We start from the raw sequence: 22,099 nt of genomic DNA, 5'->3' as shown, positions 1-22,099 counted from the left end.
TGCCTCGACAGGGAAGCTGAAAATGATCTTGAACCAAAACAAATTTGAACCTTTGGGGACAAACATGTGGACAGAGTAATTTGAGAAACTTCGTCGACGATGCAATAATGTCCTGCGAGAAAAGATAGCACTTGTGGGAGATGGAAGACGAGGACAAGCAAACACATCAACAGTACCTCCAGGAAGTATAAATAACGCCATGATGGACCTACACAATGGCCACCATAGTCCACATGAGTGTAGCAATTACGGTCGTCTTTCCCAGGTATACCGAGGATGAGCGCATAAGGGTTCATACCTGAGCTTGCGACGACACGGAGCATGTTGCAAGTCATCAGCAATGGTCTCATCGTTATCGGATAAAGGGTATCGCAGGTCCGCGACGAGCTATAGACGCCTGGCATCTCGCTTTGCATAGAATAGTTGGGCGAGATTATATCTCGTCCATGCCATGCCGCCACTCGCAAGAGCTGATCTCCTCTAACCCTTGTTTCATTGAACACAATTTCACTGGTGGCTAGGAAAGGAAGCAGTGTTGAAGTCGCTGGGTTTGAACGTGGCAAAGGGTGCTGCCGCTGCGATGAAGGATATCAAGATCCTGCCTAACAAGTCTGGTGTTCCGAATCTTTGCGACAATGCAAAAGCTGCTGCACAGGGGTAAATGGATCAGGCTGATGACCTCGGGGGACAGTTAGTGCTTTCTTACCCTGGCTGTAACATGTTCTCCATCCGCCGCATAACGACCTTTTATTAGTCAGACACTCCTCGACATGTCACACAACAAAAACGCCTGAGGCCTGAGATATGTTCATCAGTGCAGATCTAAAAAGTTTGACAATAGTCACAACGACTCACAAGACAATGAAAAAAAATCAAATTTTTGAATTTTATATTTGGCCATCATGCGTAAGTAGGGTCACATGTGTATAGTGTGAAAGTGTAACCAAACTGAGTGACTATGTATATGCTACTGGTTGGTGGTCTAGTGGCAATTTTGCTCACACACCAGATGGGCTTAGCCACCAACTGCAGGCCAGTCGATTTCCGCTTGACGAACATGGCAACGTTCTTAGCCCCGAGTTCCCCAACTCATCGAACGATACTCCAGACCTGATCTGTGCTTCTAGATCTGGCACATGATCCAAGACCGGTCCCTGCATGTGGATTGGCATTCGGATTCGTGTGGATCGGTATCCGTTATCCTGGATTTTGTTGTGCTGGTGAGCCCTCATTTATTTTGAATGATTAATTCTCATTGCATGGAATCCCTATGTGTGCTTTTCTCACATAGACATAGCGGATTGTGAATGCTTCTGCACTTGCTCCTTCGACGCATGACTGATGCATCGCGGTCTAATCATTTCTGAAGTTCTGGGTTAGAGTGAACTAGCACCCTCATCTTTGGTGTCTGGTGCGTGATTCAATTTGAACGTGTCCCATTTTCTTCATTATTCGCCTACAGACAGCGCAGCCAGATGATCTTCATCCAGTGTTAATAAGATACGCGCCGACTAAGAACGCAAAGGTCGTCGCCATCTGTCACTGCAGTGGTTGATGCCTTCAAAGGTGCTGTATTGCAGCCTACTGTTGGCACTCATGGTGAAAACGATGCACGGTGCCATGCGTTAAACATTCAACTTCGGATCCTGCAAACCTTAATATCTGACTTGATCACCAATTTTCTTTCAACACATGGTGAGTTTCTGGGAAAGTTACGATCTGTCTATACTTCCTGGTACCTATCTGATTATCCGTCAAAGGCACTGTTTCTCTGTCTTGAGCTGCAGGATTCCAGGATTGCAGTGGTCTCCTCAACAGCTCGATTATCACCATGATGGACAAGTTTGTACACTCAACACCCAATTTGTTCGCGACGCTTATGCATTGATTCACAAACTTGGAGAGCTAGTTCTTGTTCTTGGAGCAGCTTCATGGTCTTTGTTGTTTCTCCATGCAGTTTGTCGTCATGATCGATTTGGTTTCGACTATCATCCAGCCTATCACTGTCAGCTACGTACATGCGGTTTCTCTTTGAGGTTTTCTTCAGATTCTGATTTGATCATGAAGTTATAGATTGAGGTCTCCACCAAGCTGGAGACTCTTCCTGTCATCTTGCTCGTCATGATCGGTGCTGTGTATGATTTACAAGCTCTCGTGTTTATCCTCCGCAAGTGGGACAGAGGATGTTCTTCTACATTTTAGCTATCCCGATCTTGTCTCATGCTAACAGTCTATTCGTTTTGGCCTATGGATAATTTTTCTTAGGGTGCTACGTGTCTGGGTCTCATAGACCCTTTATAGGTACCGAAAAGATTGCCTGAGGTGCAGGGGTTCTACGAAACGGTTGACTTGGATGTTAAGATATGTAGTCCCAGGTGAGCTTAATACTTAATTCGATCTACATCTAATTGGTTGCCTCTATCCCATGAATGCTAACATTATAAATACAAGTAGAATCTACCCCCCAGTTATCCTGGAACTCGAGGAGAACTTTCTGAAAGGAAAGATTATTGTGATCGGTGTACACATCTGAATCTACTTCAAAAGATTGGGCTGCATTTCCGCTATGAATGTCATATGTTATGTTTGCCAATTTGAAAAGGGGTGGATGTGCAAAGTGAGAACTGTGTGACACAACCACCACCAAGCACGAGGAGTGGCACACGAGCGTACTACCATGCGTATGACGCGCAGCTGACTTGACCTGCTCTGGGGAATCCAAAATACCCCAAAGTGCCATTTTTCGTGGTGCCTTCTGCATGTCAGTTGAGGCGACCAAGGTTGAGGTGACGTGAAAAATTGTAATGTTTGTGATGTAAATTGCTTCTGAGATGTATTGCGAGGCTACCCTTCTATCCCAAAAAGGACCAGCAGTTGCCAACAGCTAGATCTCCATCGATGACCACAGTGGGAAGATTGGCGGATGGATAGGACAAGTCCCACCCTAGTAGGACCTCTGAGAACCAGGATGGGAGTGTTTTAGCAGGTAGCTGATTGGTGGATGTGAGCTGTTTGATTATCTCTGCTCCAGCACCTCTGAGTGCAAAATCGCACTGAGGATGTGCGCAGTCCATTGCGACGATTAAGTCACGAGACTCATGGAGATTGATTTCCAAATACTCGACGCGTTCTTCCAATGATTTTTGACATGCTAGTAAGAAGTCCACTGGTGGCATGGCGGAATGCAAGTCAGTGGTTGTAGGGACAGTGTGGGGCAGGGAGAGGTGAAGGCTACCCTGTGTCGCAACAGAGGTGTGTTCGAATAATACTGGGGTTGGCGTGTAAGAAAATGGTAAGGAAATGATAAAGGCCCTCCATATCCACAACCCCATACAAAACCGCAGGATAGCGTCACAGATACATCCAAGCATCGTGTACATAAAAACGACAATTGTCTTTCGGAGCGCACTTTGGAGTGTGCTTGCGCAAGGTGTGTCAGTACTGGCGGCAGGCTCTTTATTCTGATGCTCATGTGCTTGGAGGCATATGCATGATTCTATCAGCTTAATGTGAATAATAATTCACACATCAAAATTAGTGACAACACACCTTTTTGCCAGAGCTCTGTCTTGGAATTGGAGACTTCTTGTTCTCCCTCTCTTGGTGGATTCTTAAATGTGGTGGGGCTGAGTGATGCATGTTCAAGTTGGTAAAAAGAATCAATTAGTCGTACCTTGATCGCATTGTGGTGTGGGTGCTCCTCAGGTATATGCACGAGTGACTGGAACGACGAATTTTCTATCCAGAAACAATGCAAACCGAAGTGTTTAACTAGGTCTGCATCACCTATTTCTTGATCATTTGAGAGTGGCATAGAGGTTTCTTTCCAGATCTACAGTACTAGTACCACTCGCATTCAAGTTGGTTATTATACTAGCACTGTCGGGTGCAATAGAACAAAGAACACGATGCATAAGTGGCTCGCCGACTTTCAAACGTTATTCTCACTTAGGGCCAAGCCAATTTCATACTGGACCTCATTCCTAGAAGTGTATTGTTCCGCAATTGTATTGATTCTGTCAGTGTCCGCTTCAATGACGTATAATTGAGCGACAATCTGGAACTTCAAAAGTGCAGCAGCACTGTGCTTCAGGTATGAACCCGAAGTCCGTCGATCGATGAAAGGTAACAGGAGGACTTCGCTCGACAGGCAGATATGATCCTGGAGAAAGTATATGCAAATATGTCTGCCTGCCATATCAAACAAGAGAACTGGAAGCCGGCCATGGATACTGCTAACAAGGTTTGTTGCCCTCCAACGCAAATTTCTCTCGCTTAGTTTTTTAGGCTCTTAGCAAAAACGCTGCTAATTCTAAAGCACTTCTCCGAAAAGCAAAGGCCCTTAGAGAACTTGGATTTTTCGAGAAAGCCGAGATATATAGCTCTCAACGAGATCAAGGTCGCTCCCAACGGTGTGGTTTTTTGAATTCGCTTTTGAGATATATTGTTGACCAACGAATATGTGCTACTTACATTCATCTGTCAGAGGCGCCTACGGCCGACGCAGAGCTTGCGCATCAGAAAGTGATGGACCGTGAATGGCAAAAGGCTCGCGATCAGAAAATGAGAGGTGAGATTGTTCTCTGTTCCTATTTTCCCTACTGAGATTGGTCACGATCAACTAGATCTATTGGTAATGTTTCTTGTAAGTGAGGGGAGAAATCCACTGTGGTTCCCCATTTTGTAATGCCAGTACTCACATGTACTGGCCAGGTGGATACTGACGATCCCCTGGTTGTAAACTCTGCCATCCGCCATCTACATCTAACCTACGGACCCAAATGGTATCATTCATTATACCTCCATGATCCATGTGATGGATATATAGGTGGCCTTCTGGGATGTCGATATCGGGTGGAATTGAAGGGGGAAAAGTAATATTGTCAGGTCCACAGGACTCGTACCAGGAAGTAATAACACTTGTTCTGTTAGCTTTCCTTGACCGAATTCATGCATAGGTCGTACCGGTATCCGAATGACTGCTAGTATCTGAGACCTTGGTGTCATTATCGGAGCTTTGACGAGTCACTGATATGTCATTCTTCTCCTCGTCAGAGTTTTCTGACTGAATGTTGTATAGATATTGCTCGATTTCATGCTGTGATCATCAGGCTCGCAGGGGTATTAGTCATTAAAAGCTAACGTACCTCACTATTATCCCTTGTGATCATGTTGTGTGCCATATTTCTGACTGGTTAAAGCTCAGCATCATTTCTAAAGGTGGTCATGAGGGTTTTACAAGCTTGATGTAAGAATACTTACTGCAGCGACGAAGAGGGGGAGTCATGACTCGCTGGCATCTGCACCTGATGGGCGGCCAGTGGCACTGTGAAAGCAGTAGGGCTTTCAGGTCTTGTTGTATAAGGCACAACTATGCGGAACTGAAGTTCCCCAGGCTGATCATCTCTTCCAGTTCTTCGCATGGTTGTAATCGGATGGGTACCAAGAATGATAGCCTATTAATAGTACTTACCATTATTCACACATGATACAAGTCGCGATTGAGATATTTGCTTGTCACAAAGGGTTTCATTGTATGAATGAAAACCACCCACACACAAAGGAATGGTCAAACATCGAGTCATTCTTTATATGCATGTTAACTCATTGTTTTGCAGTCACCAGCCCAAAGTTTTAAAAGTCTGATACTGTGTATTGTATTGGCCTTGAAGCTTGAGGTCGCATCCCGTGCCACCATGCTACACGGCACCCGGTTTTCTCTTCACTCCCAGTCTCCCAGTCTGCCGCCAGCCAATCTCATCGTCAAAACTCACTCATTCACTTTGTCCATCCTTCTTCTTTCGGCCGTCAGACTTAGCAGCAGCCTTCGTGCCTGAATTCTATAATATGCAAGCATCATTTTTTTCATTGCCTTTGTCTGTATGCTCATTTGAAGCAATTCTGCTGCTCAAGCCTCTTGTTGAAGTGGGTGTTTCTCACTCATCTGAACAGCCCGAATTTAACTTCTTACAAAAACCTCGCAGCCCTACATTCCAGTGACATCAACCCCCAAGTTGCAACACGCACACTGCACTATAGTATGCTCACTGACGTGGCAGCAATCGAGTTTGAGGTGTCCTTCAGGCGTCTGAAGAGCGTGTCTTAAACTCAAACGACTTCGTGCTGATCTCCTTCTATTATTTCAATTTGACGTCTATAATGCCGTGTCTGTGACATAGCTATACCGCTGTGCTATCTATTTGCGATGAACATGGTAGCCTTGGCCCTGCAAGTAACTTGAGTGTGACATTTGAACAATTTCTCTACAACTAGACCATCCGTTGTTTCATCCTCATCAACATGTACTAATTCTGGAGATAGTACAAAACATTCAAGAATAATCCGAGTCTATCAAAAATCAATCAAGCAGTGCCTAGCACATAATAATCAGGATGAGCTTTGATAAAAGAACTGGTGTGAACCTTACTTGGTCTCTTGGCAGTCTAGGTATGGGGACTATTGATCCCATGGTGGATAGTATCAAAAACGATGTTTTGAATGCAAGGCTCGTCGAGACTAGCGACCATGATGCACAATTACAAAGATGATGAACTTGGAAGGCGATTGGCGAATGAGAGAACTGAAACCAGTTGGGCTGGGAGTAGGGGAAGCTCAAAGGTGGCAAAATTGACGAGTTGAGATGCCAGAAGAAAGGACTTTGGCTACATCAGGTGCACAAGTAAGTCTTGGGAGAGGCAGGATAACAGGACGATATTGCCAGTGCATGCGTTCAAAGGACCGACATGATGATGTGCTGGAGCAGCTGCTCGACACGAAAAACAATGACAGCATGTGATTGCAGGATAGATAGCCAGATTCGAGGACTGGGAAGCACCGACTGCTCGATTGAATGCAATTAGGTGTTGGAGAAGGTCCGACTCATCGACAAAGATCACATCAATAACTGTTTGTAAAGTCTGTGCTCTCGATAGGATCTGCTTCAGAAGGAGTTTGTGATATTTTTAACGCCAACAATTGCATTTAATTCATGAGTACAAATTAACTCTCACCTGCAGGGTAACTCTCTGGTTCGTCTATCCTGGCCCATTCGGATTTGGAGACCTCATAACGGCAAAATTGCAAATATTTGTCACGGTCTGCATGAGCTCAGGCGGGATGGGTAAATGTGATCCCTGTGTCAAGTCTTCTATTCGCATAAACGACAATATGACAGCAAAGCGTGAAATTGTGATTGCAAGAGGTAAGTCTAGTAGCAGTGAGATGACAGCTAAGACAGTGCTTACAAGATCGCGTATATATCTTGCATGCCACTGTGCACACGTTCAGCTACTCCTGCATGGTACTTGCAATCGGATATCTGACAATATCAGCCAGTTTTAGAAGATCCAGAGTTCACGGCATTCACCACAAAAAACGACAGCTATTGATATGGGGCCTTGATTCCACCTGGGAGTTGAACATTGAACAGTGAACACGTGGGTGTGCCTGAGCAAGTTGTTTGATAGGCTACCTGTAATGTAACTGACTTGGAAGGTCAATGAAAATTTCGAACAAGTCATGGCAGCCTTCTCTTGAATGTAGTATGTGATCTACTAAAGCTGTAATGCGGGTCACCCATGCTCTGAATAATGAGCAAAAAAACAAAAACAAAAGAGACCACGATACGTCGTTAGCAAATATGTAAAGAGAATGCATAGATTTTCTTTCATCATCGACAGTAGAACTAATAGTCATTCGCACACCCAAACAGTAAAGAGGAGAGAGAACTATGAAGCAACACAGCATGACATAGTGGACACAACTGCACCCCATGCTGGCGGTATCTCGTGTCTGGAAATATGCATGATATTGATTTCTCATTCATGTCACCCCACCCTACGCGACCTAGGCTTCTGGTTCGGAGTGGGCGTCCGAGGAACGGGTGGCGTATGAGGTCCAGTAATATGCTTGTGATGATCCGCAATTCTGATAGTCTATTGCATTAGCGGAGGGTACATGATCATTGCAGTGAGAGGGACTCACTGAAGAATGGCTGGTGTGTGTTTCAGATCAATGACAGGCTGCATGTTGAGAGCATCTATTTCATCCTCGTCGAGCGTCTCAAGCCAGACCGAATTATAACAATTCGCTGGAAGACCCTTGATGACTTCCGCATCAGCCTCCACACGACAGGTAGGAAATCGAAATCGAGGGAATGCGCCTTGTGTTGGACGACCATTACTTTTGAAATGAGTTGATATGTGACATCGGTCGATGATACAGAAGAATCTAGTCAGTCCCGGGGCTCTCCAAGGAATACCAATGATTCCGTATCCATCTACTTCGCTTTCGTCCCCGCTATGCGCCTCAAAGGTTAGGCGCCGAAGGAAGGGCAAGAAGTGTTCCAAATCTTTGAAGGCTTTGGCAACATTGGTACGGCGCACTGAAAGCTGAATCAGTGTAAGTTAGCTGATATATAAAATGGTTGCAGACAAAGGGACACACACCATATCGGTGCTGTTGCCGGGCATTGGCGCTTTTGTTGGGTCGCCTAGACATGTCTTCGCCTCCACTATCGCACTCCCCATCATTCCCATCGTCTCCCTTATCTAGCTGTTCCATTTGCGTTCTGAGACTCTTCAGGTGGATCAAAAATGTTGCCTCGATATCATTGGAATCTGTTGTATTGTAGCTTCCTGATTCGATAAAATCCTTGCGGAACACAACAGCAGCACGCTTGTTCCAAGCAGACGAAAGACTGACTTTGAGGTCCACACAGAAGTCTTCAGTCGTAGGCCCTCCTGTACCTGTAACTGCAAAGTGTTCCACTTCCTTCACAGAGGCAAGATTTGATGATGTAAATGGTGACTTTTTGCTGTCCCAACCCATGAGCTGTAGGGTGTGTGTTTGAATGTTTTTCTACCAGATCGATCAGTATATTGCAATAAATGAAACTGTGTGATAGTTTACCAAAAGCTCACTAACTTTGAAGGTTCGATGGTTTACCAATGAGGTCCTTGGTTTGGCCTGATGCATACGGGCATTTACAGGTTGCAACTCGTGGCTCTCTAGATGCTGATCTTTCAGCTTTACAAGGATGTCTGTTATCGCGTTGAGTTTGGAGAGCAAAGTGGGCGCAGGAGTGTCATTATCGCATATACATGTCTTGATTCCCTGAAGTAGGGAAGTTATTCTTGCTACATCACCGACTGTAGCTGGTTCATTCTTAGTGTTTGGCACTTGTCAGTCTTCACCATACAGACAAAGGTGGATCCGCATACCTGATCACGTTGCAATATATGTTCAATCTCATCAACATTGTCTTGAAAAATCCCTCCGTCCGACTTGACCATGAGTACTAAGCAATGAGCAAGTGAAGAAAGATGGACTCGTACAGATTTCTCGAAGCCATTCCAATCTAAATATCTTTCCTCGCCATCTGAAACCGAATCTTGCATTGGATAATCTGGCTCATCAACGGAATGCATGTTATCTTGGATGTCAACATGCTTCCGGGCTCCAAGATCATCTAGACGCCAATATTGATTTCGATACTGATCTTGGTCATCAATATTCATTGCATTTTCGCCATGGCTGGTAGTCTCAGAAGAATTATCGTAGTTTACTTTTGGAGTAGTTGTGAAATGCGAAGGCTGTGGCTCATGAAGGATGGCTGTGGGATCAAAAATATTAGTGTCCACTGAACACTTTGACTGTTGACCATCGTAGTCGGCAAAAGTGTCATCCAATGTAGTGTTTTTGTCTAATCCCATAGGAATGGAGTCGTCTGACTTCTCGGCTTCATCAACTAAAATGCAGTTGCTAGGTTCATTGTTCGAGTAATGGGGGCCATCTAAGTCGGCGAGTTCATTGTCAGACCTTGCATATTCGTCTTCCAATGGACCAGCACCATAGTCCAACCTGCAGTCGCCAGGTTCAGCATCCAAGCGATGCGAGGAATCGGAGCCACCAGAGTTGTTGGCATATAGTCCGTCAGATTCGTTGTCCGAGCAATGGGAGCCATCTGAGTTGGCAATAGCATCATCGTCAGACTTTACATATTCATCTTCCGATGTATCAGCATCGTAGGCCAACTTGCAGTCGCCAGGCTCGTCATCTAAGCAGTGCGAGTGATCGGAGCCACCGGAGCTGTTAACATCCAGCCTGCCAGGTTCATTGTCCGAGTGATGCGAGCCATTTGAGCTACTAATGTCACCATCAGACCTTCCATTTTTATATTCTGATGTATCAGTATTGTAATCCAACCTGCAATCGCCTGATTCGTTGTCCAAAAAATGTGAGGAGGTACCAAAGTTGTCGGTGTCCAGCCTGCTAAGGACAGTCCTAGGAGACTTAGTTACACAAGATCTTTCCCGTCTGGCGGAGCTGCAGCCCAAGGTGGGGGGTAAGGAACTGCACTGTACATGTGCATTATCGGCCACATGGTTACTGCTGAATGGAGCAATGAGCAAGGATTCAAAGCCTAGCTGACTGCCGTTGGTTAGAGATGACGAAGGCTCTTGGTTGAGATCCTGCTCTAATTCGCTTTCACAAGTGGGAGAGTTACATAGGGGAAGGTCTGTATAATCATCCAGACAACGCTCTACATTGTTGTCACCATTATGAGCAGAGTTCAAAAGTTTCTTGGGGGTCGACATTCTCCCTGGAGCGATCATAACATCTGCAGAGTTGTGATCATTTTCAGCGCTTTGCCAAAGGAGCTTACTGATTTCTTCGTCCTTGGAACTTTCAAAGTGGGGAATGTCCGTAACCGCTTCAGCCTTAGTGGTATGAGTGCAGGTGGAATCCAAATCTATTGTTGCCAGAGTAACCATTGTATTGGCAGAATTGAGATCATCCTCGAGCTCGATACCTTGAGAAAGGAGCACCCTGCCTAGATCTTCAAGTTCCTTAAATTGTAATAGGAGCCTACTAGTCTCTTCATCACTAGAGCTTTCAGACTGACGAACAGCCTGCCTCCGTTTTAGGGTTAGTGGTATGAGTGAAGGTGTAATCTAGATCCATTGTTGCTGGAGTGACTGTAGCATCGGCGGGATTGAGATCATCCTCGAGCTTAATGGTTTGAGAAAGGAACACCCCGCCAAGATCTTCATCCCTGAAGCCGTCGACATGGATGTTGATCTCTGACTGGGGGTGAGTAGTGTGCATGGATTGAGCCATTTGCAGATCTGTATGCAATGAATCAGGCCTCGGTGCGGAAATGTATGTGAAAGACCTTTACGAGCTGTCAAAGCCTGATCAGGCTGTGACTCGGAGGAAGCTGACGTAGGAGCACAAAGTTGTACAACATCTTGAGCACTCTCTCCACGGTGGCGGGCCTGTCTCGCGTGAAAACAGCCAACCCAACTCTGAAATGTTGAGCGATATATGGCAGCTAAATCAATATAAGGATGGCTAGCAGGTTCTACGTCGTTTTCTCCTGAGGATCTTGCCTCCCGGACCTTTTTAGTTTTGGGCGAGTCTCCAGGTGGATTTTCTTCTGCCTTGCGTTGATGCCCATACAAATCGGTGAAACAGCACGGGAACGCTTAGGGGGGGGTGAGTGAGTGGGTCCTTGAATTGATTCGACCTTGCATTTCTGTGATTTCGGAAGAACTCCTGCATGTAATGAAATCTGAATCTGCGCACATTGATACACATCGTACGTAGTACCTGTATAATTGATACCGTCCTGTGCATCATCTAGATCTGTATCAAATCCACCTTATGTTCCAGTTGTAATTCATATTGTGACTACAGCTTCTCACCTGTTCGTAATGTCTGACTCAATCCTTTTGCTGTCAAACAAGTAGACCTTTGACAAATTTTGAATGGTGTTCGCAGCGAACTAAATGTTTGTTGGGCTAGGTTCGACATTCTCGCTAGCAAAAAAAGAGAGAAGAATGCACATGTACAGTGTGCTGTGGGTTGCCACTCGTGCAATCACATTTATGATACAAATGACAAAGAGAGCTGTGCATTGGGTCTCCATTGTTTGACTTCCTTTTCCGGTTCCTAGTCTTAGCATATCAGCGCATGCTTCTCGGTTTGTTTGATCTGTGAAGTTGTTTCAAAGTTCTTATGGATTCCTTTGTATGATACCGATGTTACAAACTTATAAGATATATCCGACCTTGAAAGGAACGCCAAGGCGATAATTGACAAAGAGAACCATCTTCCATTTGAACAGAACAAAATCTAAATACAATCTCTACCTGTCCGCCCCAATGCTTGAAGCTTTTGCAACGTCTATCCAATCCATGATCTTGAACTTGTTTCAGCCACAGATCATTTTTGTCACTGCTCCGGAGGAAGATGCAGATCAGGATGACATTGTTAGCATACAGAGTGGTAGCTCAGACATATCTGATCACAGAACTTCGGACATTAATCTGGTTGGGCCGCTGGTGAGTTAATTTTGTACCGCAGTCTAGTCCATGACACTATATTTGTATGCTTCACTATTAGATGGACGAGAATGCGTTCTTGAGGGCGGAACTTACCAGGGAGAGGGATCATTGCACATATCTCCGGGGTGCCATTTCTACAATTCTTACCACCATCAAAGATGGTGTGCAGTGCAAAGTTTGCACCAAAGTTATCTGCCAGCCATACACGTGAGTAGTTCGGGATTCCTTGCACATGTAATGCATCTGAGTGTTAGCGCAGCCTTGCAGAGTGTGGCCACTCATTTTGTCTGCGCTGTCTTCAACAGACCTTGCGTGTGATATTATGCGACCATATACAATTCAAGCTTGGCATGGATTGGCCCCGTACGCCAAAGGACCAATGTCCGCACAACAGATGTCGACCATCGGGGAGATGATCCGCCGATTGAGCGATTGTTGTCTTCTGTTACCGGTGTACAAATGCCCCAAGTGTCATAGCTGGATTTCTTCTAGGCCAATTCCTGCATTTGCACTAATGCAGCTTGCGGATGACGTGGCAAGGTTGTATCAGAAATTCAGACAAGAGAATCCAAACGGTGACGTACTAACAGTGGTCAGCGCCGTAGCTGCTGAGGACACTTGGAACACTTTCTTTCTGAAGAGATAATCGTCTCGTAGCTTCCTAGTCTGTATCTGTTGGCGCCATCAATACCATAGTACACTCGATTTCCGCACCTATACTTCCCTGATTTGCATCTTAGTATAGAGGACAGACAGGGCCTTGCTGTCCCCTTTAGTAGGCTAGATCTCTTGATAGATTTAATACATACCAGGTGCCTCCCAATACCGCTTCCAATATCCACCTGTACTTCCTAATAGGCCATTACCACCGCTCACAGAACTACTCCCGATAGCATCCACACCTCTCAGTAGGTCTCTCTAGAAAGTTCCTTCGACACTAACATGTGGTGGGCAACAGGATGTCTCAAAGTCAAGCACCCTTGTCATTCATTCTTGGCCTCTAGGAACCCAAATGGATCATAGTGAGGGTGTAGGAAAGGGCGCTGGATGGTGCAATTGGGCATGGTTGGATGTGGAGATCGCTGGATTACTGGATTCTGGAAGAGTAAATTAGACTCTGACATGGCAAAGTGAAAACGGTGGTGTCAATTCCACCGAAATCAGGTTGAAATCGATATCGATGATGTCCTTCTGGCCGTGTTTACCATGGAGGGTCACGGTCAAACATTCAGCCTCACATGTAACCAGTCCGAGCAATCGGAGATTGGACAAATACAAGTGTTGGTCAACGTTCAACATTCTCTGCCCCTGTCGGATTTAGGCAGGCAGAGACTTCAAGAATGGCAACGCCCCTTGAAGAAAATTTTGATCATTGGAGTACTGGGTTAATATCATACGCACCTCATACTCTGTTGTATTGGATGATGTCGGTAGCCAAGAATATTTGATCTATCTATCAGGGAAATTGGACAAGAAGCGTGCACGTGAGGTTTTAAGGACAAGCTACATAGCTCTGGAGTATTTCGGGCAATAGCACATGATGATTCATTTAATGATAATCAACTATCGCGAAGCAGACAAGAGACCCCACAACCAAGCGACCCCTCCATAGTGAAACCGTGACAAACTGTATTCCAATACATTTGGAGATAGAGTATGTTATGTCGACAGATCATTATAAGCTTGCCAGAAGCTTGCAAACTCAGCATTGAACCTCCATGAATAAATAAGTAAAATTCGAAATAAGCAATAGTCGAAAGTGTTGACGTACCATGTCTGCTTCGCTGTCTCCACTATATCAGTGTCCTGCAGTGACATGCGACGTAACAAGCACTGTTCCAGCATAAACTGGTACAAGTCAAGGTGCAGCAGGGAATTGGCAGTCGTGTAGTTATATTGAAAAATTGCTGATTGGATTGGCTCGTAGACGGTGGCCATCTCCTCATCACGTTCCAACAGTGACCAGCTGTTATAGGTAACTGGGTCAAACTGGAAAAGAGTAGAAGAGGAGCTCAACTGAGGTCACAAATCAATCTCTTGTATATCCAACACCAGCTTCCAGGTATATTGATCACCGACGGTACGGGTCATGTAAGGGTAGAAGGAGGTCGAGGATGTATCGAGAGGTAGTGTTACAAGTAACATCGGTCACGTGGCCCCCCTATCATTTTCCCCTCATCCTCGCCCTCACCATCTACCGGCTCGTACTCCTTTACCGACTTTCCGTTGACCGGATCCTCGGGACCGTTCCTGTCCCTCGCATCATCCGACTCTATGCACGTGCACGCACGTTCCTCTCTTGACTCGACCACCAATGTGGTCCCGCATCTCTGACTCGGTCTGACTCGTGCCACCAATGTGGCTTTCCTCTTTCTGTTTCCCCTGACTGCGGATCCCCGCACGTTGTACTCGTACCGTTGGTCCGTTCCAACGTTTCTCGGTCTCATTTCACTTTCGACCATCCATCACTAATCCGGCTGTGCTGCCAACGCACCTATACCATTCCCGTATCCCCTTTACCCTTACCTACTGTGCGGTAGCCTTGCCCTTAACCCTCCCCACTTAGTATAAGTAGTCGGTCACCCTGTATTAGATTCTCTAACTTGAATCTACTCAATCTTCCCTGGAACATACTTCTCTCTGAAGCCCCCTCAGCTTCAGTCTCTAGTATCTTTTCTCAGTCGCTCTTCGCGACTGAGTCTATCTCGATCGACCTCATCGTTCGGACAAGACTGTCCTTACCTTGAGTGACTTCTCACGACATCCGTCTATGAAGTCACGTGACACGCGCGTACTGTGATCACTGCCGACTAGTCGTCGCCAGTATCACTTGCTATACCGGATCCTTCCGGTTACGTCACGAATGTTAGCGGACGACGCCCCTCTTAGGGCTCCGCCTAACAGATCTATTTGAGTGCGTAACAGGTAGGGTGGAAAGCCATTGGAAGCCCCGTCGACCATACTTTATTGTTACATTAACGTCATGCAGCGGTCTTGTGTGCCAAACTTGAAGAATGTTCCGGTCTTCAAAGGTAGCTATCGGATACAGGGAATAAGCTGCATCAAATGCTATGAAGTTCATGACACAGGCTGTAGACACTTAGAAAACAGTAGTCTAATGGGGAATAGCCATGGACTTACTGGAATGGAAATTGATGATGGTGTCAAATGGGCTCGTGACACATTCTATAACCTGAATCTTTTGATGGCCATTGGATCTGTGTTTCTCAAGTGATCATACTGATCTGACCCCTTTGATTGGATAGTCCTGGCGCACTCGAGAATTGTCCCATTTATCAGAAACAAGCTTCCGGTAATCGCGAGGTTGCTTGGAATGTGGCTTGAATTCATAGCCTTCTCTTTCAACAACATAGTCCATAACCTCTCTTGCATGTCCTGAATGGATGTACAAGTCCATGTCGGCTTCATCATAGAACGTCCTATCCAGAAACTGCAGTGCATTTGAGCCTGAAATAAGTGTACCAGTACGTGCCTGTAAACTGCGAAAGAGGGGAGGTTTGCTAATGAAGCTAGAAAGATGTCAGTTAATGTTGAAGGCGCGCCTGGAATAGTCTTTGGATGCAGCATATGCAGCATGACAGCTGCGCCCAAGGTGCACAAGCTCCCGAGGCGAGATGTAAGAAAGTATGTTGTCGTAAACTGGAGCACGATAGAATATTTCACCTATCATGCACTCATCCGCAGGCTGAGGCTTGTGACCAGTGAGTGGCTCAGACATGGGGCTTCAACTGCAAAATCGAGGAGATGGATTAAACTTAAATTCTACTGACATATTGATTAAATGAACATGTTGATGAGCTGTGACTTGAAAAAAAGACAAAGGTAGCATTGGCTGTATCCGAGTCATGAGTCCAACTGACATTGAAAATTGACAAAGCTGGCCAAAGAAACTATCTCGCTATTGATTTCAACATAAAGAAATTTTGAATCCATATCAGCAAGGAGAATCGACTGAATTGTCGCCTCCTTGCCAAGACTCTCCGAGCGTGTTGCTACAAAACGGTTGGTAAAGACAGCGCGACAGGATAAAGACACTCACGATTGAAAGGCCAGGTTTCTGAGCATGTACTGTTACCGCTTCTTGTGACAAAGCAGATTGCGAGCGCAATATTACTGGGATTAAGACGGATTAGTCAGCGCCTTCGATTCTTTGTTTGGGCTAGAGCCTTTGTTCCTGTCGAAAACAAATTCCAGTTTCAATGACTGCACCTTATTCGAATAGAGGTTCGTGGTTGTTTCTTCTCTTTGAGCTGGTGTAATCATTGATGATCCTTTCTTGTGCACTGTGATTTGCAGATTTGGGCCAGTCACCTGCAGGGCACATGTCCTGTGACCGCCAAACCATTTTTTGTTATTGCATACCCAGTAGTGTGCGTATTATACCCCTTGCAGAGACGTCGCATTTATTGATTCCGCTCATATGTAGATGTCGCCCGAAGGAGATCGCTCATAATTTATATAATCAACTGAGCTACTGGAAAGGTAAAAGATAAAAGTACGCAGTACCACTATGATTAATGACCACTCCTGCCACTCCCAACACGAATCACCAGCGCTCTCATAGAACATGAAGGTAGAATTTGAAGACGAAGTCAATGTTGACGCTGTGGTAAATACTTGGGTTCATTCACGCATACAATGTGTTAATTCACCAAAATTTGCTCAGGAAAACCGGGCCACAACTCTTACAAATGGTTCCTCGAAGCTGCGTAGCCTTGCAGCACCTCCGCGTCGAAGGGTTAAGAAGGGTACTACAGTGGACAATGTACAACTTAAGGAAGCTCTTTCTGCTGGTGCTCACCACTCTAGTGCTTACGTCTTTGACGTCTTCCTTCATGCATTGCGGCTCATGCGTATACCATTATCAACTCTTCTATTCCTTTGGATGCTGGCATCTGTCATGATGCGCCTTTTGGATGCGCTTCGCACAGTGTTTGTCCCAATCTGCCACCTTCCTTTGGTCTCCAGGTTGGTGCTGTGCGGTGTAGTGGTGTCGCCTAATAGTCAGGGTCCACAATGGGCAGACTTTCCAAAACTTATGCAAGTTCAGAGCTCAATGTTCGAGCAACTTTTGGCTGGGTCCATCGGAGGTTCTGTCCTCTCCCTCGAAATACAGAAAGTGGAATTCGCAACGGCTGATCTTGCGACTCTTGTTCGAAACAGTGACATCGAATCCAATGAGATCCTAGCTAATCTCTTGGAGATGTTTGTCAAAGATGCTGAGAGGACTGCTAGAGGTCTCACAACACTCAGTTCGAGGGTGGGTGGCACTGTAGATAAGTAAGTGATTCGTATGTGCAGCACTGAAAGCTTCGTGCTCATATTTGAAAGTGTCATGGCAGTGAACGCGTATGCAATGCGTACCATATGAGATACGGAGAAGAACATCCCGCCGCCATATTCGCTCACGGCTTTGATGCCGTTCCGCACTGGACCCTCAATGCAAGAGGTGACAATCGAGGCATTCGCCGGCGCCATGGAGGCCTTCTCTACAGCAATACAACGACTTATTCTTGAAGCTGAGAAATCACTGCATAACCTAGACATACTAGAGGAAGATCTATCCAGTGTATATGAAGTTGTGATACATGAGGACATTTCCATCACAGCACAAAAATCTGAGCTTTTAGGAGCCCTATGGACGAAGCTTGGCGGGAACCAATGTACGCTAATGGATTACGAGAGATGTCTGAGTCTACTCAAAGACCTTGGTAACTATCGGAAATATGCTCACGTGCATGTTGTTGCCGCACTCCAAACGCTGCACTCTATGGGCGAAGATATGGAAGATTTGCGTCAGAGAGTAGCGGCTCCTGAACTGATCAACGATAGGCGCATCCCACTCCACGTACATATCGAGAGCATCCAGAATGGTCTTCAGCGGCTACAAGAGGGCTGGGTGAGAACAAAAGAAATGGAAGAGGACACGATGACAAGAGTACTGGGCCTTGACACTGACTGACTTAAGAAGCGTGCGGGGTGGTGGGGGATTTCTCTGGATTGCCCTGTGCATAGACCAGATTTTATGATCATGATAGGCTTAAAGAGTGATCGACTTGTAATACATTTACATCATGAAGTATGCGTACAGGCTTTCCTTCGAGACAATGTTTGCAATGACTAACGGAATGATCACAAAAAGGCATATACTTGCTGTGACTGTAGTCCAAATCCTAGGATGCTTGTCCTTGCTAGTTTGCAATTCTGGAATACGTAAAGATTCAAGTTCTAAGATTGGTCATCCAGGATATCTCGACTGTCGTTGTTGATGAGACTCACTTGTGTTCTCCGTGCACCAAGCCATTACATTACCATTGGTGAAGCCTATTGCAACTCAGAAAACATCCTGATCTGCTACACAGCTAGAGTGAAGCTGTATATATTTGCGAAAAGTATGATCACGATCATCAGCTTTACCAAGTCGCATGAAAGTTGCCACTAACAGTTATAGCGAGAACAGATGAAAATACTGTAATCATCGTCCATAATTTAGCACCTCATCAATGGGAAGACGTAGATTCAGCACCTTCAGGTATTAGTGTTTGAATCCTCCTTCCACTTTTTACGTCCCACAGTGCCCACTTTCCTTTGTGGTTTCTTCCAAGCAAGGCCATGCCTTCATGTGCAAACAGTATGGGATATGACGGTTCTCCAGGAGATCCAGAAATGGCTTGAGGTATAGGTGCATTTGAACCGATATGGTATATGTTGTATCCACGCCTGGAACTCGATGTTGCAATGAAGTGCTCATTAGGCGAGAGGGATGCATAATCACTGGATGCTAACGTCAATAACCAAATGCGTAGTTCGATGAAAAGTTACATTGCCCCAGGAAAACTCATCACCCAATTATAGTGCCCTTCCATGATATTCCAGCAGCTACGAATATGTTAGTGAAGCCGATGATCAGTAATGTTGTAATGAAGAGATAAAGCAGTATGCACACTATCCCGTGGTGTCGGTATGAAACAATGACTGTAGTTGAACCGGTATTGTAGAGCCAATGCAGCGATGTGACAATGACTTCTTGTCCCCTTGGAAATCCGTCCTCTGGTGGATTTGGAAGAGTACTTCCAAGTTCCCATCTGTCTTTGGAATCAAAACAAAGCTGTGAGCTATATAGCAAGCTGCTGAACATTGATATTGAAACTGACTGGCAGGTTTGTCTCTTATCCAAATTCTGACTTCTGTCTTACTGCCGGTAGCAAGGTACAGGTCATGTTTATGGGCTGTCATCAGAGTGACTGAAGACTTGTGAGCCAGCACTCCTTCTCCTTCCAGTTGCTTCGAACCAGTGTGTATTGATAATAATGAAATTTAATTGGTATAATATTGTACGCACCTGCAAGTCATCATTAGCTGTTAGGGATATGAGAAATCCATCTTCGAAGCCACAATGCAGCGCATTGTCTTGCCCAGTCCAAGAAAGTGCATGACATGGTGCATTTCCCTGGCAGAAGTGCAGTGCAACACCAGTTGTAGAGTTCCAGATAATCACACGCTTGTCCGTACTAGTGCTTGCCAAAAGACGACCAGATGAATTCAACATGAGACACTTGATGTCGCCCTTGTGGGTAACAGTAAAACTTTTGCGATACTTGAGAACCATATGGCCAGGAGTGTATGTGATCAACTGATTTTGGAAATCAGGAGACAAAGGGCATCCGAGTCTGAATTTTGTCCGAGTCGCATCATGCAATTAATATTAAGACACAACTTTTTCGACTCAAATGTACATGAGTATAACCTTACGTCAAGTGACCATAAAGCCTATCCCTGTCTCTAGCTTTGATAAGTATTTTGTGTTGCGACTCCATTGGGGCCTTCAGAAAATAGCTAGCAATGAAGGTTTGGTGGCTCGAGCTAATGACCACAGAAAACAAAAGAGGTCGATAAATATATGCCAGGACAAGAATGCACATGCAGATCGCAGCTGTCGCCATGCACCAGGGAGTATTAAATGTTGATGTGCTTTGATGGTGCCAGTACCTAATGTATTCTTTGTCTGAATCCTGGCAGACGAAGTGTCCAGGTATAAGTCGCATTTCGTCTTTGTCATGAGAAACATGTGCAGATGGTGCTGCAAGCCAAGCTGATGTGTAAGTTTCGGGAACTCCAACCTGTGATAGTGAAATTAACATCCAGTAATCAGTTTGAGTTGTTTCCGCTTACTGGAGTGTCTTGACCAAGCACTTCATAATCAGGCTGAGGGTCGATGATGCATCCAGAGTCCTGCTTAATCTGTGAATCCGGGTGCAAAATGTGCGAGTCAGACATTGAAGCAGAAACATCCATAAATCGAGTCAAGATTTCAGGGATATCGTCATTGCTGGAACCAGATTGTATGTCTCACAATTCATCCAGCAAGGAGCGCTCAGGGCACATGTTGTGAAGTGTCCGATCTTCATCCTAGCCATCCAACCCTCGATTAGTGCGATGACTGGCTTCCATCTGCACCTACCATGACAAGATAGAGAGTCAATGGCTCCTCAATAACTGTTAGGCTCGAGTCATCATATAGTGATGACGTGTCTGATACTGTCTCCATGTCAAAGAGAGGGCCAACTGAGCTCATTCATCAGCTTGAGGATGCCTTTCAAATGTATGTCTCTGTCCCACCTTCTTGTTTTGAAGTTTGCGAAGAGGCGGTGGCCATTGTGTGATCCACCGATCGCGAAGCCTCCAGAGTGACCAATCGATGTTCCATGTTTGCCTGCTTTGTATCGACTTCAACAAGGTGGCTCACAAGTTCGTCTAGGCGGTCACAGGTAAATTACACAGCACACATCGACTCGATTCGCTTACCTATGCCGTCTTGCATTCTATCACCGTGTACATGTCATTTGGAGTTCCTGATAGAATTTTTCAAGCCCTCTATCTCACTGTCGAAGTGCGTTTCTACAAATGACAGGTGAGTACTAGTGGAGTCCTGATTTTGCATGAGCCACCATAATTCAAGAATTCAAGATAGATGACTATGTTACCTCATCTCGACGGACCTGTTCCAATGCCCTCTCCACCTGATCGACACGACTGTCTACAGTTTCTATCAGCTGTTTTTTTCGTAACATCCTCGGTCAGATCATCGATGGATGAAAATATAGCATTTGAAAGAGGAATAGGCATGGAAGGTGCGGTTGAAATATGTGCCAATGCTATGGGCAAATAATATAAAAGTGACCTTAAGTTTGCTACAGCAGGACTGCCTTATTACTTCAAACACCCTTTATTTACGATTGCCCATTGTGTATCTCACCCTTGAGGATACTTTAAAGTTGCCCTTAGTTTACGGCTATTTCATGATTTACGTTTTGCAAAGGTGGCGGGTGTGTGGCTCAGCAACACCATGGAGCCACTGATATGTACTGCAGCATTTCCTTATTGCGACAGTAAGCACAATGTTCATATCCAAGGCTTGCTGACCGAATTGTCTGAGGGTTTTGATGCAAAGTCGTAAGTCTTTAGGGATAACACAGAAACGGAGTCGCAGATAAGTTTAAAAGGTTGGAAGGCGATCTTCGCTGGTGCTATGGAGCCGCGGTTGTCGACGTACCCCAGAGGCAGTGGCTTTGACGGAGCATCCCTTGAAGCGATAACGTGCTGGTAGAATTGACCGACTGAGATATGAAGAGAGCTGGGGACTTATAGATGCTCGCTATCATCTTGAAAATGTTACCCCACCCTGACGAGTATTAGTATGAACTAACTGAATGGGACCGACAAACTTA

At 45.4% G+C, this 22,099-nt stretch overlaps 7 protein-coding genes across 7 annotated transcripts; 2 read left to right on the top strand and 5 right to left on the bottom strand.

The window, feature by feature from the left end:
• Positions 1-2,404: 2,404 nt before the first annotated feature.
• On the bottom strand, positions 2,405-2,833 carry F5147DRAFT_589383 (uncharacterized protein; the record flags this gene model as incomplete). Its single annotated transcript, XM_041432139.1, has 1 exon — positions 2,405-2,833. A coding segment is annotated over one exon (429 nt), but the record flags the coding sequence as incomplete, so codon positions are not given.
• A 19-nt stretch (positions 2,834-2,852) lies between these two features.
• Positions 2,853-3,814, bottom strand: F5147DRAFT_782375 (uncharacterized protein; the record flags this gene model as incomplete). The annotated part of the gene is made up of 3 exons (XM_041442754.1): positions 2,853-3,496; positions 3,550-3,610; positions 3,674-3,814. The coding sequence occupies 3 exons, from the start codon at positions 3,812-3,814 to the stop codon at positions 2,853-2,855; spliced, it is 846 nt and encodes a 281-aa protein (XP_041284553.1).
• Positions 3,815-7,979: 4,165 nt separating this feature from the next.
• Positions 7,980-8,859, bottom strand: F5147DRAFT_589384 (uncharacterized protein; the record flags this gene model as incomplete). The annotated part of the gene is made up of 2 exons (XM_041432140.1): positions 7,980-8,390; positions 8,446-8,859. Coding segments are annotated over 2 exons (825 nt in total), but the record flags the coding sequence as incomplete, so codon positions are not given.
• Positions 8,860-12,167: 3,308 nt separating this feature from the next.
• Positions 12,168-13,739, top strand: F5147DRAFT_659751 (uncharacterized protein; the record flags this gene model as incomplete). Its single annotated transcript, XM_041434621.1, has 7 exons — positions 12,168-12,347; positions 12,409-12,557; positions 12,618-12,942; positions 13,047-13,125; positions 13,163-13,258; positions 13,355-13,455; positions 13,515-13,739. The coding sequence occupies 7 exons, from the start codon at positions 12,168-12,170 to the stop codon at positions 13,737-13,739; spliced, it is 1,155 nt and encodes a 384-aa protein (XP_041284551.1).
• Positions 13,740-15,320: 1,581 nt separating this feature from the next.
• Positions 15,321-16,089, bottom strand: F5147DRAFT_659750 (uncharacterized protein; the record flags this gene model as incomplete). Its single annotated transcript, XM_041434620.1, has 3 exons — positions 15,321-15,386; positions 15,628-15,818; positions 16,035-16,089. The coding sequence occupies 3 exons, from the start codon at positions 16,087-16,089 to the stop codon at positions 15,321-15,323; spliced, it is 312 nt and encodes a 103-aa protein (XP_041284550.1).
• An 849-nt stretch (positions 16,090-16,938) lies between these two features.
• F5147DRAFT_659749 (uncharacterized protein) lies at positions 16,939-18,333 on the top strand (the record flags this gene model as incomplete). The annotated part of the gene is made up of 4 exons (XM_041434619.1): positions 16,939-16,980; positions 17,038-17,651; positions 17,673-17,701; positions 17,744-18,333. The coding sequence occupies 4 exons, from the start codon at positions 16,939-16,941 to the stop codon at positions 18,331-18,333; spliced, it is 1,275 nt and encodes a 424-aa protein (XP_041284549.1).
• A 538-nt stretch (positions 18,334-18,871) lies between these two features.
• On the bottom strand, positions 18,872-21,027 carry F5147DRAFT_782371 (WD40-repeat-containing domain protein; the record flags this gene model as incomplete). The annotated part of the gene is made up of 10 exons (XM_041442753.1): positions 18,872-19,145; positions 19,194-19,250; positions 19,316-19,460; positions 19,526-19,655; positions 19,714-20,004; positions 20,393-20,491; positions 20,544-20,700; positions 20,755-20,780; positions 20,833-20,936; positions 20,991-21,027. The coding sequence occupies 10 exons, from the start codon at positions 21,025-21,027 to the stop codon at positions 18,872-18,874; spliced, it is 1,320 nt and encodes a 439-aa protein (XP_041284548.1).
• Positions 21,028-22,099: the final 1,072 nt, after the last annotated feature.

The sequence above is a fragment of the Suillus discolor genome (assembly GCF_016758755.1).
Source record: "Suillus discolor strain FC423 chromosome Unknown F5147scaffold_205, whole genome shotgun sequence".
NCBI classification, from domain to species: Eukaryota; Fungi; Basidiomycota; class Agaricomycetes; order Boletales; family Suillaceae; genus Suillus; species Suillus discolor.
This window is presented reverse-complemented; position numbering and strand designations above follow the sequence as displayed.